We start from the raw sequence: 21,742 nt of genomic DNA, 5'->3' as shown, positions 1-21,742 counted from the left end.
AAATCCCATGTCGCGCCAAGCATGTGTGTCAATTTTTACCTCTCTATCTTCATTGTTCCGTGGCTTATTAAGTTTTCAAATTTATACTGACTTTTTGATCACCCGGTACATAACATGAAAGGCTGTTTTCGTAATCCAACATCATATATATCATTTTCAGTAGTGTTTTCTTGCCGGTACGCCACATCCCCCGTATTACTTAAGCAAAATTAATGATTGAGACATCTTTTGCCAGATTTTGTTCACCATCAATGACAAAAAACTTTATTTTGAATACATTTTTATAAAATCAAAGCAGAAGGTACTATCTATTGGTTCAAATGGCTCTGAGCACTATGGGACTTAACATCTGAGGTCATCAGTCCCCTAGAACTTAGAACTACTTAAACCTAACTAACCTAAGGACATCACACACTTCCATGCTCGAGGCAGGATTCGAACCTGCGACCATAGCGGTCGCGCGGTTCCAGACTGAAGCGCCTAGAACTGCTCTGCCAGTCCGGCCGGCGTACCATCTATTAACAATCTGTTTAACTTACATGCACGACAGCTGTTGCAGCTGTTTTTATTCTTTACGCAAATGTATGTAGTCTAACACGCGATTTCGATCATACATGTCGACGTAGAGAATTTAGAAGGCGCCTTCTACCGACAATCTAATTTTACTGTTATACACGACAGCGATTGGAGTTGTTTACTTTCTTTAAGCAATCTTTGTGCACTGCGCGAATAAACTAAATTACATCAACGTTCATCATCACAGGTAAGTGCCGTTCACTTCTATAACTTGAGGTGAGTGCATCAGCACAGCTAAATTCGTTGACTCCGATAAAACTGTGCTCGTACCCCATATTAACCTTCGGATCCAGCCTTGCCTTTCAAAATGAGAAGAAAACAATTCCCAATAAAAGTAGCCTTCGCTATGACCATTAATAAAGCGCGAGGTCTGACACTTCAAAGGGCAGGATCGAATTTACCAGAACCTTTTTTCCCATGGACAATCATACGTGTATTTTTCACGAGTTCACACATTCAGTGATATTTATTTATCCTAAAGACATATATAGCCAAAAAGTAAATGATGGTCACATTATAACTGCTAAGATAGTTTTAAAAGAAGTTTTGTAAAGTAAAGAAGTTTTAAAAAATATTTTTTTTCTGACAAAGACAGTGTCTGCTTTTTGTATGTTTTACAATTAACCATGTTGTATATAATTATGTCGATTCTTTTTTACTGTGAGACTGATATTTTATGTGAAGTGAAGCTGGAGGGGGGAGAAACGAAATGAAAGGGAAGGAACTAACAGTGTCCGTTGAACTGGGACTTTATGCTGAAGCACCGACGAGGAGTGAAAATACATGCAAGACGGGGACTCGAACCCGTGACCTGCTTGCTAGGCTGTTCCGTTAAGCACTGCGCCACGCAGACTGTCTAAGCACGCTATCCATCCGACCCACAAACCCATCCAGCGCCACCTATCCACAGGCCCAATCCACATCCTCCATGCTGGCTAATTTTAGATTCCTGCTGGAGACTGAACGGTAACGTGCATCCGCACTGAGGACTGTGGATTCATTGCCCGGCGAGGAGGATCAGTTATATGAATACGTGGTGTCTGTTCCTTAGGACATATCTGAAAGAACAGACGCCATGCATTCGTACAAAAGACAAATATTTGTTACTACCATTCAAAATATAATACCATTTATTAATAAATACTTCTATTTACTTATTTCTCCATTACTATTTGCCTAACGGTAATAGGGTGAATTATTTTCACGAGTCAGCTCCTGTTCCTTAGTTCTACAACGAATATACAGAGTACCGGAAGCCCTTCATGGTCTTTAAATGTTCCTGTAATTCTTGATTTGATTTCAGAGTCCCTTGCAGCATTCTTCCGACTACCCTTTGGCATCCCTCTTATCAAACCTGAGTCAAATTGTTTTTCGGGCTTCTTTGCATAATTCGGAATGTTTGAGAAAACCCCATTAAAGCATATACAGTGCTTCAGAAGACGCCTTACAATTGATTACACTTTGCATAATTCGGAATGTTTGAGAAAACCCCATTAAAGCATATACAGTGCTTCAGAAGACGCCTTACAATTGATTACACATGTTCTCTATTTCTTACTAACTTCTACATTTGTTTAGAAGCAGTAATTAATTCAACAATAACTGTAGTAGGGGCAGAGGTGCTAGCCTATTAGCAGGAGCAGCAGTAGTAGTAGCAACAGTCTTAATATAAGACAGTGCTTAATTTCTAAGATTTTAGGTGGCGGAACGCATCTCTTCATCCATGCAAGTTTCAATTTTTGAAAACTTGTGATAAAACTAACAATGAGAAATCATGTCTTACAAGATACTGTGCCGAAATTCAGGTTTTTAAAACATACTTTCTTATAATCAAAACAATGAAACCTCAAGATTTCATATAAACATCATGTGATACCGTGTCTGTTTCCATAGCAGTGTCACTTTGCTCAAATGGTTCAAATGGCTCTGACCACTATGGGACTTAACATCTGAGGTCATCAGTCCCCTAGACTTAGAACTACTTAAACCTAACTAACCTAAGGACATCACACACATCCACGTCCGAGGCAGGATTCGAACCTGCGACTGTAGCAGCAGCGCGGTTCCGGACTGAAGCGCCTAGAACCGCTCGGCCACAACTGTCGGCGCACTTTGCTCCTCAGTTCTGCTCGACACACATTGGTACAACTCTATAGTCATGTTTTCAACTGCTGCCAGCCGCAATGAGTGTCCAGTATTAACGCACTTTGCGATGAATGACGATGAAGATATTTGTGGCCCATCGGGTTCACGTTCAATTCCGACTTCCCAAAGAGTTACGAAAAACAAAACACGATGTAACATGAGACACTGAGTTAGATGTTTAGTAAATAGTATGAATGCAGTGCTCTGTTGCGTTGGTGGATGAATGTTTTGGACATGGGTTTCCATCTGCAGCTTATTTTTCTCCTGTGTATCGAAAAACAATGTAGATTTTAGAGGGTTCCAAGCGAAAAACGAACTGTGTATTGAAACCTGTGCCTGAAACCGTCATCAGCCGAAGCAGACAAAGCTTCGCATACATAGCAGACAAGGCCTTTTTATACAGCAGCCAGCTCCATCTTCCCCACTGACGATCGCGGCCATCAGCCCCATCACTGGATAACAAACAACATTGCGAGGAGTTACACATACAATCCGACGGCGTACAAAGTCACGTTTGCTGCAAGGGGTGGCCTACTGGCAGGCACCGGTGCCTGTAACTTGGACGCTCTGTAGCGTCGTCGGATGACGTTTCTGGACAAGGGTTCCTTTTTTCGATTTGTTGCTCAAGACACCCCCAACAACCCTCGAAATTTGTCGCACAATTTTGATACGCACAGTAATCGGCTATTGGGGTAGCATTAAGAAAGGAATCCATAGAGATGAGGATCCACGAGCATTTGGTCAATAGGAAATAAGGTTACCAACTTACTTCGGCATGGAATCCCGCGCAACGGCTATATGACATGAGCGCGCCCAGCACTTCACAGCACGTAAGATGCATCCGGAATTCCCCAGCTAGGGTAAACACTGAACGACTTGTCGTATTCGCTTGGGCATTTAATATACAAAATATAGACAGAAAAGAACCTGCTATTAAATGACTATGTAAATATGACAACTCACTGTTTACTTTGATTATCCTGCAGATAACATCCCAACAGGTGGTCACGTAACCCATTCCTATCCTAAAATTACATTTACACAACTCTTACAGCCGGCCGGAGTGGTCGTGCGGTTCTAGGCGCTACAGTCTGGAACCGCGAGACCGCTACGGTCGCAGGTTCGAATCCTGCCTCGGGCATGGATGTGGTGATGTCCTTAGGTTAGTTAGGTTTAAGTAGTTCTAAGTTCTAGGGGACTGATGACCTCAGAATTTAAGTCCCATAGTGCTCAGAGCCATTTGAACCATTTTGAACCAACTCTTACACACACACACACACACACACACACACACACACACACACACACACACACACGCCATACACACACACACAATCACAAATACTTTCAACCAATTTTCCACAAAAGGGAAAACTGCATAAAACTGTATTACCTTCAAGTAATAATTAGACGTCTAACTGTAAGTACCTTCCCAGTTTACTATAAAATAGTTAAGTGAACTATTTTTACTCTAAAAACCAAAATCTGAAATACAAATTCAAGTAATATATTTCAGGACAACCACGGAGAATGTCTAGTTATAAAGGCAAAACTGTTCTCGGTGTATGAATATAAATTCGCGTGCAGCATGCAAACACTCGTTTTCTTGCTCACTGTTCCAATTTATATTTGGGGTGATTCAGCTACTTCTACCGATGTTGTTTTATGCAAGCTGCAATGTTATATCTGTCGTTCAAAAACCAAGCGTGAGAGTTTCATATGCTATGGGCAAACTATTAGTCCTATAGAAAAAATTAACAGGACCTTTTCCTAGAAAATTTAATGTAGTTATATTTTGTACTGGGATACGTTTCCACTGGAATCAACGATTTTCGAATTATTCAAGAAAAACGTACGAAAGTGTTCTTCAAATGCACCTCCACCTCCACATTCATAACCCGCCAATCAGGATTTCTAGTATGTTGTTCGTGGCATTCCCTCCTACCTCTGTACAAAAATTTGCGATTAAACGAACTATTCCCGATATTCGGCCTTTCCTGATACCTATTAAATGGGCTGTTATGCCACAGAATCGACTATTTCGTTAGCATTACTAATTTAAAAGTGCCATTGAGGGTAATGAAAGAGAAAGACTTGTAAATTTTATGCAAAAACTAATTACGTTTACAGTTCTATCCAAACTTAATCCTTACAAGCACACTAGTTTCGTAGGCTGAAGGACTGGCGAATACAACGATGTAATTGTTTATTTTAGCTGTTGAAGTTCAAAAAATTGTTAGGTAAAAGTTACACAGACGTCAATTTTACAAATTACAAGTGCTCGAGTAAGTCGGTGGCTTAATAAGGCCGTCAATGAAGACCAAAAAAGGTCATATGTGGGAAATGATTCGTGCAGTCACAAATTTTCGTGCAGTGGTAGGAGGGAGTGCCATGAATAACATATTAGAGATTACGACCGGTGGGGGGTGGGGTTGCGTATGGAGGTCACTTTTACACGTTTTTTTGAATAAATCGAAAACTACGGCCTCTAGTGAAACCGTATCCCAGTACGCAGTTTAACTACATTAAATTTCCTACAAAAAGGTCCTGTGCATTTTTTTCAGTAGGTCTAATAATTTGCGCGTAGCCAGCGAAAGAAAGTGAAAATCCCGCGTGGTTTCTGAAGGCCATATATAATATTGTGATTTGCATAAAACGACAGTGGTAGGGGCAGCCGACTCACCATGTATAGCTGCTACGAAAGATGGCCAACACAAGAAACGTATTAATCGCTTTGAGCCTGTTTCGATATTCATGTGTAAGCGTATAACATGAAATTAGAAAACCAGAAAGAAAGGTAAAGGAAAATTGAATGAATGAACTGAGATATTGGCTGTGGTTTCCTCGTAGCCTTTCGTGCTGTCTCCGAAAGACATCACGACACCAGTGTTTACTGATGTGGGCCCTTACTATAATATACACCGAGGTGTCAAAAAGTCATGAGATAGTGATATGACGATATACAGATGGCGGTAGTGTCGAGTACATAAGATGTAAAAGGGCAGTGCATTGGCAGATCTACCAGTTACATTCAGGTGATTCATGTGATAAGGTTTCCGATGTGATTATGGCCGCACGACGGAAATTAATAGACTTTGAACGCGGAATGGTATTGGGGTAGACGCCTGCTACATTCCGTTTCGAGATCCACAATGTCAAGAGTGTGCTGAGAATACCAAATTTCAGGCATTACCTCTCACCACGGCAACACAGTGGCCGAGGACCTTCACTTAACAACCGAGAAGAACGGCGTTTGCGCAGAGTTGCCAGTGCCAACGGACAAGGAACACTGCGTGACATAACCACGGAAATCAATGTGAGGCTCACGACGTACGTATCCGTTAGGACAGTGTGGTGAAGCTTGGAGTTAATGGGCTATGGCAGCAGACGACCGACGCGAATGCCTCTGCTATTGGCATGACATCGCCTGCAGCACCTCTTCTTTGCTCTCTAGACGACTGGAAAATCGTAGCCTTGTCAGATGAGCCCTGTTTCAGCTGATGGTAGGGTTCGAGTGGACGCAGACCCAGGTTGTCAACAAGCCACTGTGCAAGCTGGGTGATGGCTCTATGATGATGTGGGCTGTGTTTACATGCCCTGGTCCAACTGAACCTATCACTAATTGGAAATGGCTACGCTCGACTACTTTGAGACCATTTGCAGTCATTCATGTTCCCAAACAACGATGCGCCATTTCACCGGGCCACAATTGTTCGCGCTTAGTTTGAAGACAATTCGAGGGAAAGATTTGCCCACCCAGATCGCCCGCCATAAATCTCAACGAACATTTATGTGATATAATCGAGGGGTCAGTTCGTGCGCAGATTCCTGAAGCGGCAACACTTTTGCAATTGTGGACGGTTACAGAGGCAACATGGCTTAATATTTTTGCTCGGGACTTCCAACGAATTGTTGAGTCCATGTCATGTCGAGTTGCGGCACTTCGTCAGGCAAAAACAGGTCTGACACTGTATGAGGACGCATCACATGACTTGTCACCTCAGTGTGGTACACACATGTTAAAAACATACTGTTCATGCACAATGACGAACGAATCACTTTCTTACTAAGTGACTCGTCTGCATTGCTCGCAGTCCATGATACATGGCGTTGCTGCACTACGCCGAGCGAAAATAGGTCCGACAAGACATTAGGAGGTATCCCATGACTTTTGTCATCTCAGTGTAAGGCTACACGAGGCAATGCGTGCGCCCGGATGCCGTAGCAGTGACTCAGTGACATGTGTAGGAATAAGCAATGAAGCGGCAGTGCTTACACGACGCCCGGAAGGCGTCGAACAGGACGAAGCGGTGCCTGTCGTGGTCGAGCTGGCCGGGCCGGCGGCGGGGCCCCAGGTAGACACGCAACAGGGCGTCGACGTCACTGTCGTGCTGGCTGGCGACGGCCAGCTGGTACTGGAAGGGGCGCGCCGTCAGGCGACGCTGGCGCGCCAGCAACCGAGGCCGCGACGAGTTGAGCGCCGGCAGCGCGTTATCCAGCTCAAACTCGAACTGCTCCAGGTGCGTCGACAGCGGCTTCACCAACACGCTCTCCACTCTGACGCCGGGGAACTCCAGCTGGCGAGAACCCACAAAAGAACACACGAGATAGGGATTTTTATGACGTCTTTCTTTTCAGGGCTACTGCAATGACTACTCAAAGACAGAGTGAGAGGCATGCGCATTCACAGAGGAGGATTAAAACCTGTCTACAGCTTCGTCATAATACACCTTTATAATTCTCACCCTGTCTTCTACTCATGAGCCGGCCGGAGTGGCCGTGCGGTTCTAGGCGCTACAGTCTGGAATCGCGCGACCGCTACGGTCGCAGGTTCGAATCCTGCCTCGGGCATGGATGTGTGTGATGTCCTTAGGTAAGTTAGGTTTAATTAGTTCTAAGTTCTAGGGGACTGATGACCTCAGAAGTTGAGTCCCATAGTGCTCAGAGGCATTTGAACCATTTTTCTACACATGCACGCTTACAGTTGCTACCGGGTGGTTGTAACTAAAATGTAACTATTCAAGGAGGCCCAGTGTGGGCTGTAATTATAGTATGGAAGCGAAACTTGTTAGATATGCTAATAAGTAAATGAGGTCACGATTTGCGCTGGAAAAAATTAGTTCCAATTTTAGACACAAGGCGCAAATCTGGCGCTGTATACTGTTTCTATGACGCTACGACAGCAACCCCGTCATTTGACAAGCCATAACGTGAGTGAACAGTGTGGCTATCGAGAACAGAGACTGTTAGTGAAATACACTCCTGGAAATTGAAATAAGAACACCGTGAATTCATTGTCCCAGGAAGGGGAAACTTTATTGACACATTCCTGGGGTCAGATACATCACATGATCACACTGACAGAACCACAGGCACATAGACACAGGCAACAGAGCATGCACAATGTCGGCACTAGTACAGTGTATGTCCACCTTTCGCAGCAATGCAGGCTGCTATTCTCCCATGGAGACGATCGTAGAGATGCTGGATGTAGTCCTGTGGAACGGCTTGCCATGCCATTTCCACCTGGCGCCTCAGTTGGACCAGCGTTCGCGCTGGACGTGCAGACAGCGTGAGACGACGCTTCATCCAGTCCCAAACATGCTCAGTGGGGGACAGATCCGGAGATCTTGCTGGCCAGGGTAGTTGACTTACACCTTCTAGAGCACGTTGGGTGGCACGGGATACATGCGGACGTGCATTGTCCTGTTGGAACAGCAAGTTCCCTTGCCGGTCTAGGAATGGTAGAACGATGGGTTCGATGACGGTTTGGATGTACCGTGCACTATTCAGTGTCCCCTCGACGATCACCAGTGGTGTACGGCCAGTGTAGGAGATCGCTCCCCACACCATGATGCCGGGTGTTGGCCCTGTGTGCCTCGGTCGTATGCAGTCCTGATTGTGGCGCTCACCTGCACGGCGCCAAACACGCATACGACCATCATTGGCACCAAGGCAGAAGCGACTCTCATCGCTGAAGACGACACGTCTCCATTCGTCCCTCCATTCACGCCTGTCGCGACACCACTGGAGGCGGGCTGCACGATGTTGGGGCGTGAGCGGAAGACGGCCTAACGGTGTGTGGGACCGTAGCCCAGCTTCATGGAGACGGTTGCGAATGGTCCTCGCCGATACCCCAGGAGCAACAGTGTCCCTAATTTGCTGGGAAGTGGCGGTGCGGTCCCCTACGGCACTGCGTAGGATCCTACGGTCTTGGCGTGCATCCGTGCGTCGCTGCGGTCCGGTCCCAGGTCGACGGGCACGTGCACCTTCCGCCGACCACTGGCGACAACATCGATGTACTGTGGAGACCTCACGCCCCACGTGTTGAGCAATTCGGCGGTACGTCCACCCGGCCTCCCGCATGCCCACTATACGCCCTCGCTCAAAGTCCGTCAACTGCACATACGGTTCACGTCCACGCTGTCGCGGCATGCTACCAGTGTTAAAGACTGCGATGGAGCTCCGTATGCCACGGCAAACTGGCTGACACTGACGGCGGCGGTGCACAAATGCTGCGCAGCTAGCGCCATTCGACGGCCAACACCGCGGTTCCTGGTGTGTCCGCTGTGCCGAGCGTGTGATCATTGCTTGTACAGCCCTCTCGCAGTGTCCGGAGCAAGTATGGTGGGTCTGACACACCGGTGTCAATGTGTTCTTTTTTCCATTTCCAGGAGTGTATTTTCTGTGGGTTGCAGCAATTACAGCACTGCATTCAGAGAGTAGCGCTGACTGAAAGGTCTGAGGAGAGCCCCGATGTCATTAACTGCTTTAAAGAATATGATAATGAAATTCGAAAACACGTGTGTTTCACACCTGGGACAGGAAGGCGTCCTATCCATTGGAAGTTACTGACGAGTTTGTTGTTGCTATGACTGACCATACAACACGTGAGCCGGCCGCGGTGACCGAGCGGCTCTAGGCGCTTCAGTCCGGAACCGCGCGACTGCTACGGTCGCAGGTTCGAATCCTGCCTCGGGCATGGATGTGTGTGATGTCCTTAGGTAAGTTAGGTTTAATTAGTTCTAAGTTCTAGGGGACTGATGACCTCGGAAGTTAAGTCCCATAGTGCTCAGAGCCATTTGAACTATTTTTTGAATAACACGTGACCAGGGTAGGGCTAATGCTCGTGCAGTGTCACGACAATTGCCCATCTCATGGTCAACAGTATTGAAAGTTTTGCGGTCTGTACACTGGTACCTGCGCAAGATGCAGGTGGTGGAGCAACTGAAACCTCATGGTCTGCAGCAACGTTCTGAATTTGCTCTTCGATTTCTGGCACGGATCGAAGTTGATGTATGTAGCCGGGAAATGTTCTATGAACTGATGAGGCACATTTTCCATTTCAGGATGCAGTGAATACACAGAACTGCCGAATTTGGGGTAATGTTAGAAAACAAGTTCTGCACGAAGAAGCATTGCACTACCGCATGTGACTGTGTGGTATAGATTCACAAGCAGTTTTATTCTCGGTCCGTTCTTCTTTGAAGAGAGTACGCCCAGAGGGGCTGTCAGGTGCACTGTAACGTCTGCACGCTATCGAGGCATCCTTACATAGCATATGATTCCTGATTTGGAAGAGCTCAGCTGTGTGGAAACCACTGTTTTCAAGCAAGATGTGGCAACAGCTCATGTCGCTCGCACAGTGAAACATACGCTTAATGCAACCTTAGAGGAACGTGTTATCTCGAGAAGTTTTCCCGATACCTGGCCTGCAAGATCACCTGTACTGAATCCGCGTTACTTTTGGCTCTGGAGATCTCTAAAGGAATGCGTTTACCAGGGACACGTTCAGTCTCTACTTGATGTGAAGGCCACTATATATGAGCACGTTGCTAACATTCCACTGGAACTGCAGCGAGGAACTGTTGATCACGTCGTTTTGCAGATTCAGCATTTCATCGATGTCTTCAGTGCTCGTACTGAAGGAACAGTGTAAGTTGCGCTTAGTAACAAAATTATGCCTTTCTCACGTATTTGAATTTTTTTGACGACGTTCCGTTCATAATCCATTACATATGGAAACATTTCTATACATCTTTGGTTGCATTCACAGCGCCAGATTTGCAACTGGTGGCCACAACTAGAACTAATAGTTTTTCAGCTTAAATCGGTTCCGCACTAACGCCTTTTAAATATCTACCAAGTTCCGTTGCCGTACAATAATCACAGCTCACAATGAATATCTCTGAGTAGCTGCACTGGTACCACTATAGTCATGTACACTCCATTCCACCACGGCCAATTCAGTTGCGTTCTATCAATGACAGTGTAAATATGTCCGCTCCTATACTAGCTTGCGTCAAGGAGGAACAGCGGCAGTGATTAGAGTTCTTTGGTCGGAAGGAATCAAAGAGGCTGAAATTATTCGTCGATATTCAGCATAATAGAGGGACAGTGCCGTGTCACCTAAAATTTTTTATCTGTGGATCGAGATATTTAAAAGTGGCTGGACAAGTGTGACTCATGAAGAGCGAGCAAGACCGTCGTCAATATTCACCACACTCCAAGAGATTCAGCAAGCTCAAGAGATGGTTTCAGCGGGTAGGTGAGTACACATCGATACGCTAGCTTCTTCTTAGGACGTCAGTTATTGTTCTTCCTATCAAGCTATCCACGATGAACGCGGCATCCATAAAGTTTCTGAGCGGTGGATACCACAATAGCTTACTGAAAAACTCAACGTGAAACAAGTTGACATCTGGCGACGCTTGCTAGACTGTTTCAAAAGGGAAGGCGACTCATTTTTGACCAGGATAGTCACCGGTGATGAAACATAGGTTCTCCACTGGCAACCAGGATCAAAATGCCAGAGTACAGAGTGGAAACACCCTAGATCACCAAAGGCAAAGAAGTAGGTAATAAATAATCGAAGAGTCTGACACCGGCGGGAGAGGTTGTGCTAACAATTTTCTCGGACGCAAATGGACCTGAATTCGAATAGTACACTGCAAAGGGAACAACCATAAACGAATAGTCTTATAGAGAACTGTTGGAAAACAAGCTAAGGCTAACAATTCGCAGCAGACGACGAGCTCTGTTGTCAAAGAAAGTGTTGCTGTTGCATGACAACGCACGCCCGCACACAACTCACCACGATGTTGAAACCACTAAGAAAGTTGGTTTTGGAAAAACCCATCCTATAGGTCACCGTCTTGTGACCTACAACTTTCATTGTTTGCGCCGCTCAAGACTGCTTTCCGAGGTCGTCGATTTTCCTCATATGTGGAGGTGCAGAAAGTAGGGCAAAAGTGAAAAACTTCTTCTTGGCAGAAATACACAAGCTTGCGGACCGATTGACCAAATACATTCAAAAGGATGGCGAATATGTTGAAAATAATGTACTTGCCGAACCACCACCTTTTGTAAATACTGATACATTGTAGCACTGGCTTAACAAACAGTATCCTTTTCACCTTTGCATAATTTTCTTATCACTTCATGTGACCAGTGTGACACAGACCTATTGGTGCTTAGTGCTAATTTAACTCTTGCAGCAGCCTATAATGGACCAATATTTTCGATTTGCAACTGTGGGACATCGTAGTTTCCCTAATAGAATTTGTAACTGTGAGAAATTGATAGTGTTCCCAATAAGTGACTACAAAATAGCTAAAGCGGAGCGAAGAGTCTTCATTCACTATGAATCTCATTAATTCATAAAACATTTTTAGCAAAAAACGGTTTGAAAATTATTAGATATTAATAACAACGAAAACTGTAGATAATTTTTTCTCTCCCTCCATCTACATGACTACTCAGAAATTGACTGTTAAGTGGCTGGCAGATGGTGCTTCGAACCACGTTCAGGCAATTTCTCTACCGCCCCCACGGTCTGACAGTGCGTGGGGAAAATGGACCATTACATTTTTCCTACGACGCCTTATTTCAGTTATTTTGTTACGATGATCATTTCTTCCCATGTAGGTTGGGGACATTAAAATATTTTCGCATTCAGAAAAGAAAGTGTCTGATTAAAATTTCGTGAAAAGATCTCGCCGCAACCGAAAACAACTTTGTTTTAATGATTACCATCCCAACTTATACATCAATCCATGACACTCTCTCATTTATTTCGCGATAATACAAAACGAGCTTACCCTTCTTTGGAGTTTTTCGATGTTCTCCGCCAGTCCTTCTGGTAAGTATCACATACCACATGGCAATAGGCCTACTCTATCAGAGGACGGACAAGCATAGTGTAGGCAGTCTCTTTCGTAGACCTGTTGCATCTTCTATGTGTTCTGCCTATTAAACGCTGTCTTTGATTTACCTTCCCGATAGCATTATCTATGTGATCGTTCGAATTAACTCTTCCGTAACTGTAATTCCTTGGTGTATTGACAACCTTTAGATTCATGTGATTTATCGTGTTGACGAAATTTAACAGATTTCTTATAGTACTCATGTGGATAACCTCATACTTTTCCTTTTTCAGAGAAAATTAACCGCTTTTCGCACCACGCGGATGTTTAAATTATTTTACAATTGGTTTTGATTTCTGTACACTCAACTAGACGGTAAAAGACAGGATCATCTGCAAACAATCTAATACAAGTGGCACACATTAACCATTCGTTAGTTATATAATCATTTAAATGTTTTGCACTTCGTTTCTAGTACACATTTTTACTGCACAGAAAGCGTACAGTTTTTCTTCTGTCCTTTTTACACTTGCCATGCATGTATTAAGTTCCAGGTTTTCTTATTTTCTTGCCTTGCGCCTGCAGCTGGTGTAACAGGTGTAGAAGTCCTTGGCAAGTACTTTAAGTTAGATCGTTATTTTTCCTTCGCACCAAGAGCAAGACTTTTATTTTTTTTTTTTTTAAATGTATCTTTTATCTCATTAGTATGGCCATTGCATTTGCATTTGATATTTATTTTTATTTTGTCGTATCAATACAAGATGTCTGCAGAAAGGTGAAAATTACCACCGTCACGTGATTCTGAAGGTTGTGCAGAATGATCACAACTTGGCTATCGGGTGTAACATTTCTTTTGGTACTTCCTTAATGTCTTCAGCACACAAAATTTCATGTGACCTGTCCAATAATTTATTTTTCTCTAAAGGCACACTTTATGGGATAAATATACGATATCAGCTGTTGTTGTGGTCTTCAGTCCGGAGACTGGTTTGACGCAGCTTTCCACGCTACTGTATCCTGAGCGAGCCTCTATATCTCCGAATAACTACTGCAAATTACATACTTCCGGATTATCTTTCTGTACTCATCTCTTAGTCTCCTTCTAAGATTTTTATCGCCGTAGACTTCCTTCTATTGCCAAATTAACAGTTCCTTTACACCTAAGAATGTGTCCTGTCAACCGATCCCTTCATTTAGTCAAGTTATCTCATACATTTCTTTTCTCCCCATTTAAATTCAGTGCCTCTTAATCCGTTATCCAATATACACAGTTAATCTTCGGTATTTTCTATAGCGCTACATTTCAAAAGCTTTTGATCGCTCATATTTCACTTCCACACAAGGCTACACTCTATACAAATTCTATCAGGGAAGAGCTCCTAATATTTATATTTGATTCTAACACATTTCTCTTTTTCAGAAACTCTTTTCTTGCTGTTGCTAGTCTGCGTGTTGCAACCTCAGCACTTCGGGCATTATCATACGTTTTTGTTCAAATAGCTAAACTCTTCTACTACTTTCAGAGCCTTATTTAGTAATCTAAGTCCCTGAGCACCGCCTGCTTTGATCTGCCATATTCCATTAACCTGGTTTTACTTTTCTTCATGTTCATCTTATAATCTCTTTTCATCAGACTAATCCATTTCGTTCAACTTATCTTTGTAGATTTTTGCCGACTATGACAGAACTGTAACGTCACTGTCAAACCTCAAAGCTTTTATTTCTTCTTCCTGCTCCATAAACCCGGTTATAAATTTTTCCTTGCTTTTCTCTGCTGCTTGTTCAATGTGCAGTTTGGATAATATTGGGGATAAGCTATATACCTATCTTATTCCCTTTTCAATTATATTCACTGTACACGTGCGATAACATATGCAAAATAAGAGAAACAGCTTACGCGAATGTTCTATGGTTAGCTTTGGTGATTTCTGTTTTGCAGTGTTTACCACAAATCCTTCCATCGTCGATTCTACAAAGAAGTTCCTCATCTCACAGCAATCCACTCCGTTTTCAGCATCTTTCTGTAACACCACAAAAATGGTTCAAATGGCTCTGAGCACTATGGGACTTAACATCTATGGCTATCAGTCCCCTAGAACTTAGAGCTACTTAAACCTAACTAAGCTAAGGACATCACACAACACCCAGTCATCACGAGGCAGAGAATATCCCTGACCCCGCCGGGGATCGAACCCGGAAACCCGTGCGCGGGAAGCGAGAACGCTACCGCACGACCACCCAACAGCACATTTCAAAACTTTTCGCTTTGCCGGTGGTAGTCTGCTTCTTATGTCCTCCTTGCATCGCCCTTTATGCGTTATTTTGCGTCCAAGGCGGCAGTATTCATTGGCTCCGTGGACTACGTGATTCGCAAATTTCATGTTACGGTCACTGCTAACGTCATTTCCAATTATTCTCACTTTCTTTGGTCTTCTGTCGATCCACATCTGTGCTCATTAGACGGTCAACGTGCGGCCCTGCGTTATATTGTTGAACGATAACGTTTCGCCGGCAGCTGTGGCCGAGGGGTTCTAGGCTCTTCAGTCCGGAACCGTGCTGCTGCTACGGTCGCAGGTACGAATCCTGTCTCGGGCATGGATGTGTGTGATGTCCTGAGGTTAGTTAGGTTTAAGTAGTTCTAAGTCTAGGGGACTGATCACCTCAGATGTTAAGTCCCACAGTGCTTAGAGCCATTTGAATTTTGATAACGTTACGGAGAACTCGAAGACAGGGCACGGCCATCTGCTATCGTCTCGGACGCTAGGCAAGTGGGACTGTTGAGATCCTGCGTGGTATTGAGTATGGCTGTTCTGAAGGGGCCGATTCCGCATTCGTATGGCAGTCGTGGAACACTACCCAACAACAGCATCATCGAAGAAACCACAATCTCAATACGAAATTTCAGCGCGTCTACTGTTAATAAGTACGATGCAATGCACCTTCGGACATTCATGCATGCATCGTACTTCTTCACAGGACAGTAATTTTATATGTATTGGCCGTTACCAGGCCTGCGACTTACAAATAAAATGTCTTCCCTCTCAGGGAATAACACTGATAGGTTGAACCATGAACCATGGACCTTGCCGTTGGTGGGGAGGCTTGCGTGCCTCAGCGATACAGATGGCCGTACCGTAGGTGCAACCACAACGGAGGGGTATCTGTTGACAGGCCAGACAAACATGTGGTTCCTGAAGAGGGGCAGCAGCCTTTTCAGTAGTTGCAGGGGCAACAGTCTGGATGATTGACTGATCTGGCCTTGTAACATTAACCAAAACGGCCTTGCTGTGCTGGTACTGCGAACGGCTGAAAGCAAGGGGAAACTACAGCCGTAATTTTTCCCGAGGATATGCAGCTTTACTGTATGATTAAATGACGATGAATAGTCCCCCATTCGGATCTCCGGGCGGGGACTACTCAAGAGGACGTCGTTATCAGGAGTTTAGCAGATTCAGAAGGATGTAGGCTGCAGTAGGTACTGGGAGATGAAGAAGCTTGCACAGGATAGAGTAGCACAGAGAGCTGCATCAAACCAGTCTCAGGACTGAAGACCACAACAACAACAGGTTGTATGAATCAGGTACGACACATGGACAACAAGATATGGATGTGTGTGTCTAGTTGTGGGTCGTGCACGTATAGCCGACGCAACCACTTGCATAAAGCGGGAAATCAGGGTTCGAGTCCCTGTCTAGCACAAATTTTCATTGAAACTTCCTGGCAGGTTAAAACTGAGTGCCGGACCGAGACTCGAACTCGGGACCTTTGCCATTCGCGGGCAAGTGCTCTACCATCTGAGCTACCCAAGCACGACTCACGCCCCGTCCTCAGAGCTTCACTTCTGCTAGTACCTCGCCTCCTACCTTCCAAACTTTACAGAAGCTCTCCTGCGAACCTTGCAGAACCGAGTTGGAGTCTCGGTCCGGCATACAGTTTTAATCTGCCAGGAAGTTTCATATCAGCGCACACTCCGCTGCAGAGTGAAAATTTCATTCTGGAAACATTCCCCTGGCTGTGGCTAAGCCATGTCTCCGCAATATCCTTTCTTTCAGGAGTGCTAGTTCTACAAGGTTCGCAGGAGAGCTTCTGTGAAGTTTGGAAGGTAGGAGGCGAGGTACTGGCAGAAGTGAAGCTGTGAGGACGGGGCGTGAGTCGTGCTTGGGTAGCTCAGATGGTAGGGCTCTTGCCCGCGAAAGGCAAAGGTCCCGAGTTCGAGTCTCGGTCCGGCACACAGTTTTAATCTGCCAGGAAATTTTAATTGCATCCAGTTATACAGCACATTTCAAACCAATATGATGTTTTGTTTGCATGTGGCATTCATGGTGGTGTAATTCTGTTGGCCATCAGTGTTATTTGTGTTCAGGGATACCATTCTGTTCCTGTGTGTTTACCGTGATTAATGTACTGAATAGTTGAAAAAACTACACTATCCAGTCACATTAATGTGACCGCCTTCTGTAATCGACGTCGACGTGCAATAACTGCTCACAGACAGCAAAAAAATGGTTCAGATGGCTCTGAGCACTATGGGACTTAACATCTGAGGTCATCAGTCCCCTAGACTTAGAACTACTTTAACCTAACTGACCTAAGGACATCACACACATCCGTGCCCGAGGTAGGATTCGAACCTGCGACCGTAGCAGCAGCGCGGTTCCGGACTGAAGCGAAAAGAACCGCTCGGCCACAACGGCCGGCTCACAGACAGCAGGCGGCAGCTCTAGCAGTGAACGATATTTAAAGCGTGTCGGTGGACACGAAAAATGTGGAGTCGTTGTCGTAATGCGGAAACGCAGTAATTTATCTGAGTTCAAAAGGATATGATTATTGGCTTTCGGGCCAAGAGTGGAAGCATTTCCGAAACGGCTAAGTTTGTAAATTGTTCGCGTGTCGCCACGGTTAAAGTATACCGTGCAAGACAAAATGGCGCTGAGGCAACTGTGGTCCACCACGTTCGTAGACGTCAGGGTTGAACAGCGACTTCGGAGATGAGTATGGGCGAGTAGACGTGCGACTGTTGAGCAACTGACCAAATGGCTCAAATGGCTCTGAGCACTATGGGACTTAACATCTAAGGTCATCAGTCCCCTAGAACTTAGAACTACTTAAACCTAACTAACCTAAGGTCATCACACAACACCCAGCCATCACGAGGCAGAGAAAATCCCTGACCCCTCCGGGAATCGAACCCGGGAACCCGGGCGTGGGAAGCGTGAACGCTACCGCACGACCACGAGATGCGGGCGAGCAACTGACCACCCAAATGAGCCAACACTGTCTCCTCAATGACCGTTCTGCGAACATTGATTTACATGGACCTCCGCAGCAGGCGCTTGATTCATCCACCCATACTGACTGCCATTCATTGACGACGGACGCTGGAATTTGCACGCCAATACCGCCACTAGACGTCCAATGAATGGTGAACGGTGACCTTATCAGATGAAACACGTTTCAGGTTCCATCAAACAGAGAGCCGTTGGCATGTACGGATTGAAACGTCTGAAAGCAGGCACCCTGCAACCAGGAAGGAGCGTTTTGGTGTGGGGAATGTTTTCGTGGCGTTTCCTAGGTGATCGAGCCATTTTGGAAGACACGACAGATCAACACACAATTATGCATCTATCCTTGAGGACCATGTCCGCGCCCACGCGCAGTGTATTTCTCCTCGGAATGGTGGCACCTAGTAGCAGAACAATGCGACGCTTTACACAGCTCGCAGTGTACGTGCGTGGTTTGAAGGCCACCACCATGAGTTTACCGTACTCCCTTGGCCGCAACCTTCCCATGTTAATACCCAATCTAGAATCTAGGAACCACCTCAGTCAGGCCTTTCACGTCATGGATCCTCAACGGAGAAACCTAGCGCACTGCAGACGGCATGGCTCCACATTCCGGAACATTATTGGCTCACTTCATGTACATCTCGTTCTGTAAATGGTGATTATGCATGTTAATTAATGTGACTGGACAAACTCAGGCAAGCCAAGTAGATAACTCAACCTCACGACGTATATTCACGACCTTTCTCCATATAAGAAGTGGAACAAGGTTTACACTCCCTTCAGAATGGAAAAGCAGCAGGATTAGACCGGATTTATCCGGAACTACTAAAGAAATGTGGCCCTGCTACAAAACAATGGTTGGCTTTTTTTTTTTTTTTTTTTTTTTTTTTTTTAGCATTTTGGAATCAGGGAAGTTACCCGCAATATTCAAGAAGATCAAAATCATTGCTATCTTGAAGCCAGGAAAAGATCCAAACTTACCTCAAAGTTATCGACCAATAGACTTGCTTTCTGTCACGTACAAGCTTTTGGAAAGGCTGATATTGAATAGAACAGCACCAGCAATCGAAGAGTTAATTCCAGTTGAACAAGCGGGATTCCGCCCCGGTCGTGTTTGCAGTGATCAAGTCCTTTCACTGACCGCTTTTGTGGGAGCTGGTTTTGAGAAGAAGTTGAAGAGCGTCTCTGTCTTCCTTGACCTCACGGCAGCTTACGACACCACTTGGAAGGAAGGTCTTTTATTAAAACTGATCAAGGTGGTCCCATGTGTGGAGGTATCAACTTTAATCTAAAATATGCCAAGTAACAGACTAATTCAAGTTTACTCAGAAAACAGCAGAAGCCGATTCCCGAAATTGAGTAATGGTCTACCACAAGGTTCGCTCCTCTCTCCAGCACTTTTAAATTTATATTCTCATGATCTGCCTAACGCACTCTCCCGCAAATTCATATATGCGGATGATATCAACCTCAATGTTGAACGCACTAATTCTGCAGAAGCAGAGAATGTCCTCAACCAAGACCTTGTCTCCTGGATGAATACTTTAAGAAATGGAGTTTGAAACCGAACCCTCACAAAAGTGAGGTATCTACTTTTCACCTAGACAATAGGCTCTCAAATTACCAACCAAGAGTCAATTTTAGAGGGGAAGCATTACGGTTTAAGCCCGCATCTCGTGGTCGTGCGGTAGCGTTCTCGCTTCCCACGCCCGGGTTCCCGGGTTCGATTCCCGGCGGGGTCAAGGATTTTCTCTGCCTCGTGATGGCTGGGTGTTGTGTACTGTCCTTAGGTTAGTTAGGTTTAAGTAGTTCTAAGTTCTAGGGGACTGATGACCATAGATGTTAAGTCCCATAGTGCTCAGAGCCATTTGAACCATTACGGTTTAATGGCATGCTTACATATCTGGGTATGACTTTGGAAAGGATCCTAACATATAAAGCCCAATTACGTAAATCTGTTGCAAAACTGAAGAGCCGTAATAGCCTTCTTCAGCGTCTAGCTGGTACATCATGGGGAGCTGACGCCAAACATTGAGAACATCTACTCCAGCACTCGTCTATTCCTCAGCAGAGTGCTGCTCTGCAGTATGGCTTAATAGCTGCCACACTCACCTTGTGGACATTCAACTTCGTCACACTATGCATATATCTGGAACATTACTTGCTACTCCAGTTCAATGGCTGCCGGCGTTGTGTAACATACCACCTTCTCACATCAGAAGACAAAAGCATCTTGGTCGTCTGTTGTCAAGAATACTGAATAGCTCGTCACTCGCAATTCACGAAGATGTGAGACAACTAGAATCATCCAGGTTGAAGTCCCGTAAACCGGCATGTAAAACAGCCATGGAATTGTTAAGGAGCCATTTCGACCCCAAAGACAGCTGGCGGAAAGAATGGACATCTTCTTCTCCACAGGGCATCTTGAAAGTTGAAGATCCAACAGTAAGGCTCAATGGTTTCAGCTTGCCAAGACACACTTGGAGCAGGTTTAACCGTTTCAGATGTGGTGTGGGAAGATGTTCTTCGATTCTTCATAAATGGGGTTGGGTGGACACCCCATACTGTGACTGTGCTGACGTTCCACAAACAATGAAGCATATAGCAGTGGACTGCCCCTCCGTGCCTTCCCTGGAAATCCAGTGGATTCGAATCTGGTTACTTCCGAAATGGTGGATTGGATCAATGGCTTCGATATAAAGATCTAAACTGTATTTTAATGTGTCTGTGGTACTGTATTTTATGTGTTTTTGTGATTGTTATGTATCATACGCTAAATAAAATAAACTGGACAATGTAGTTCTAAGATAAAAGAAAGTGTTTCTGGATCAAGGTCCATATAACGTAGTTTCTCTGCGTGACAGGGATGTGACCCGAAACTTTGGGTCTACCTATTTGTTACATCCTGGATTTCCCGCCGACAGTAATTCTGTATAGCATGTTGCAAATAGTTCACATTGTGTGACGTTATTTGAAATTAAAAAAATGTTTGTTACTAACGCAAACAAGGTGGCATGGGGATAAATTAACATGTCTTTTACATAGATCCGAATACAGTAGAAATATTTTGTATCAAGTTTCTATATACTTAGGGACATCAGAAAATAAGTTACACCTATTGTCCCACGCGGATCATTGCGCAACAAGAGTGGCTCATTGTCAGAGGTGGATACATGTTCCGGGTTTCCTGTACACAAAGTGCAGAGGCATTGCAATACGGATTGAAATGGCACAGCAACAGCCAACGTACTCCGAAGTGGAAGTAGGCGGTGCAGTATGATTCTTGTGGGCAAAACGTCTGAATCGTACACAGATTCACAGTGAAATTCTGGAGATATATGGACCAAATGCAATGTTGCGACCTGCCCTAGTGAAATGGTGCCAACAATTTGACCAACGCCACATAGACGTGGATGATGGTGACCGGGAATTGCAGATCTTTCATCATGCGATTTCCATGTTTTCGGCAAGCTGAAAGAACATGTGTGGGGGGGGGGGGAGGAGGGGGTGCGGAATGGAAGAGATTTTTACAGTTACGAGGAAAATCACTGGTTCTCGAATGGCTCTGTGACCAAGGAGCATACCTCTATC

At 44.9% G+C, this 21,742-nt stretch overlaps 1 protein-coding gene across 1 annotated transcript in view; it reads right to left on the bottom strand.

The window, feature by feature from the left end:
- The window catches only part of LOC126237208 (allergen Cr-PI-like), a 149,769-nt gene that overhangs the window by 27,955 nt on the left and 100,072 nt on the right, over positions 1–21,742 (bottom strand). The window contains exon 9 of the mRNA XM_049947087.1: positions 6,998–7,298. Within this exon, the coding sequence (XP_049803044.1) occupies positions 6,998–7,298 (301 nt within the window). The remainder of the gene's footprint in view (positions 1–6,997; positions 7,299–21,742) is intronic.

Source organism: Schistocerca nitens, chromosome 2, assembly GCF_023898315.1.
Source record: "Schistocerca nitens isolate TAMUIC-IGC-003100 chromosome 2, iqSchNite1.1, whole genome shotgun sequence".
Classification (NCBI taxonomy): domain Eukaryota; kingdom Metazoa; phylum Arthropoda; class Insecta; order Orthoptera; family Acrididae; genus Schistocerca; species Schistocerca nitens.
This window is presented reverse-complemented; position numbering and strand designations above follow the sequence as displayed.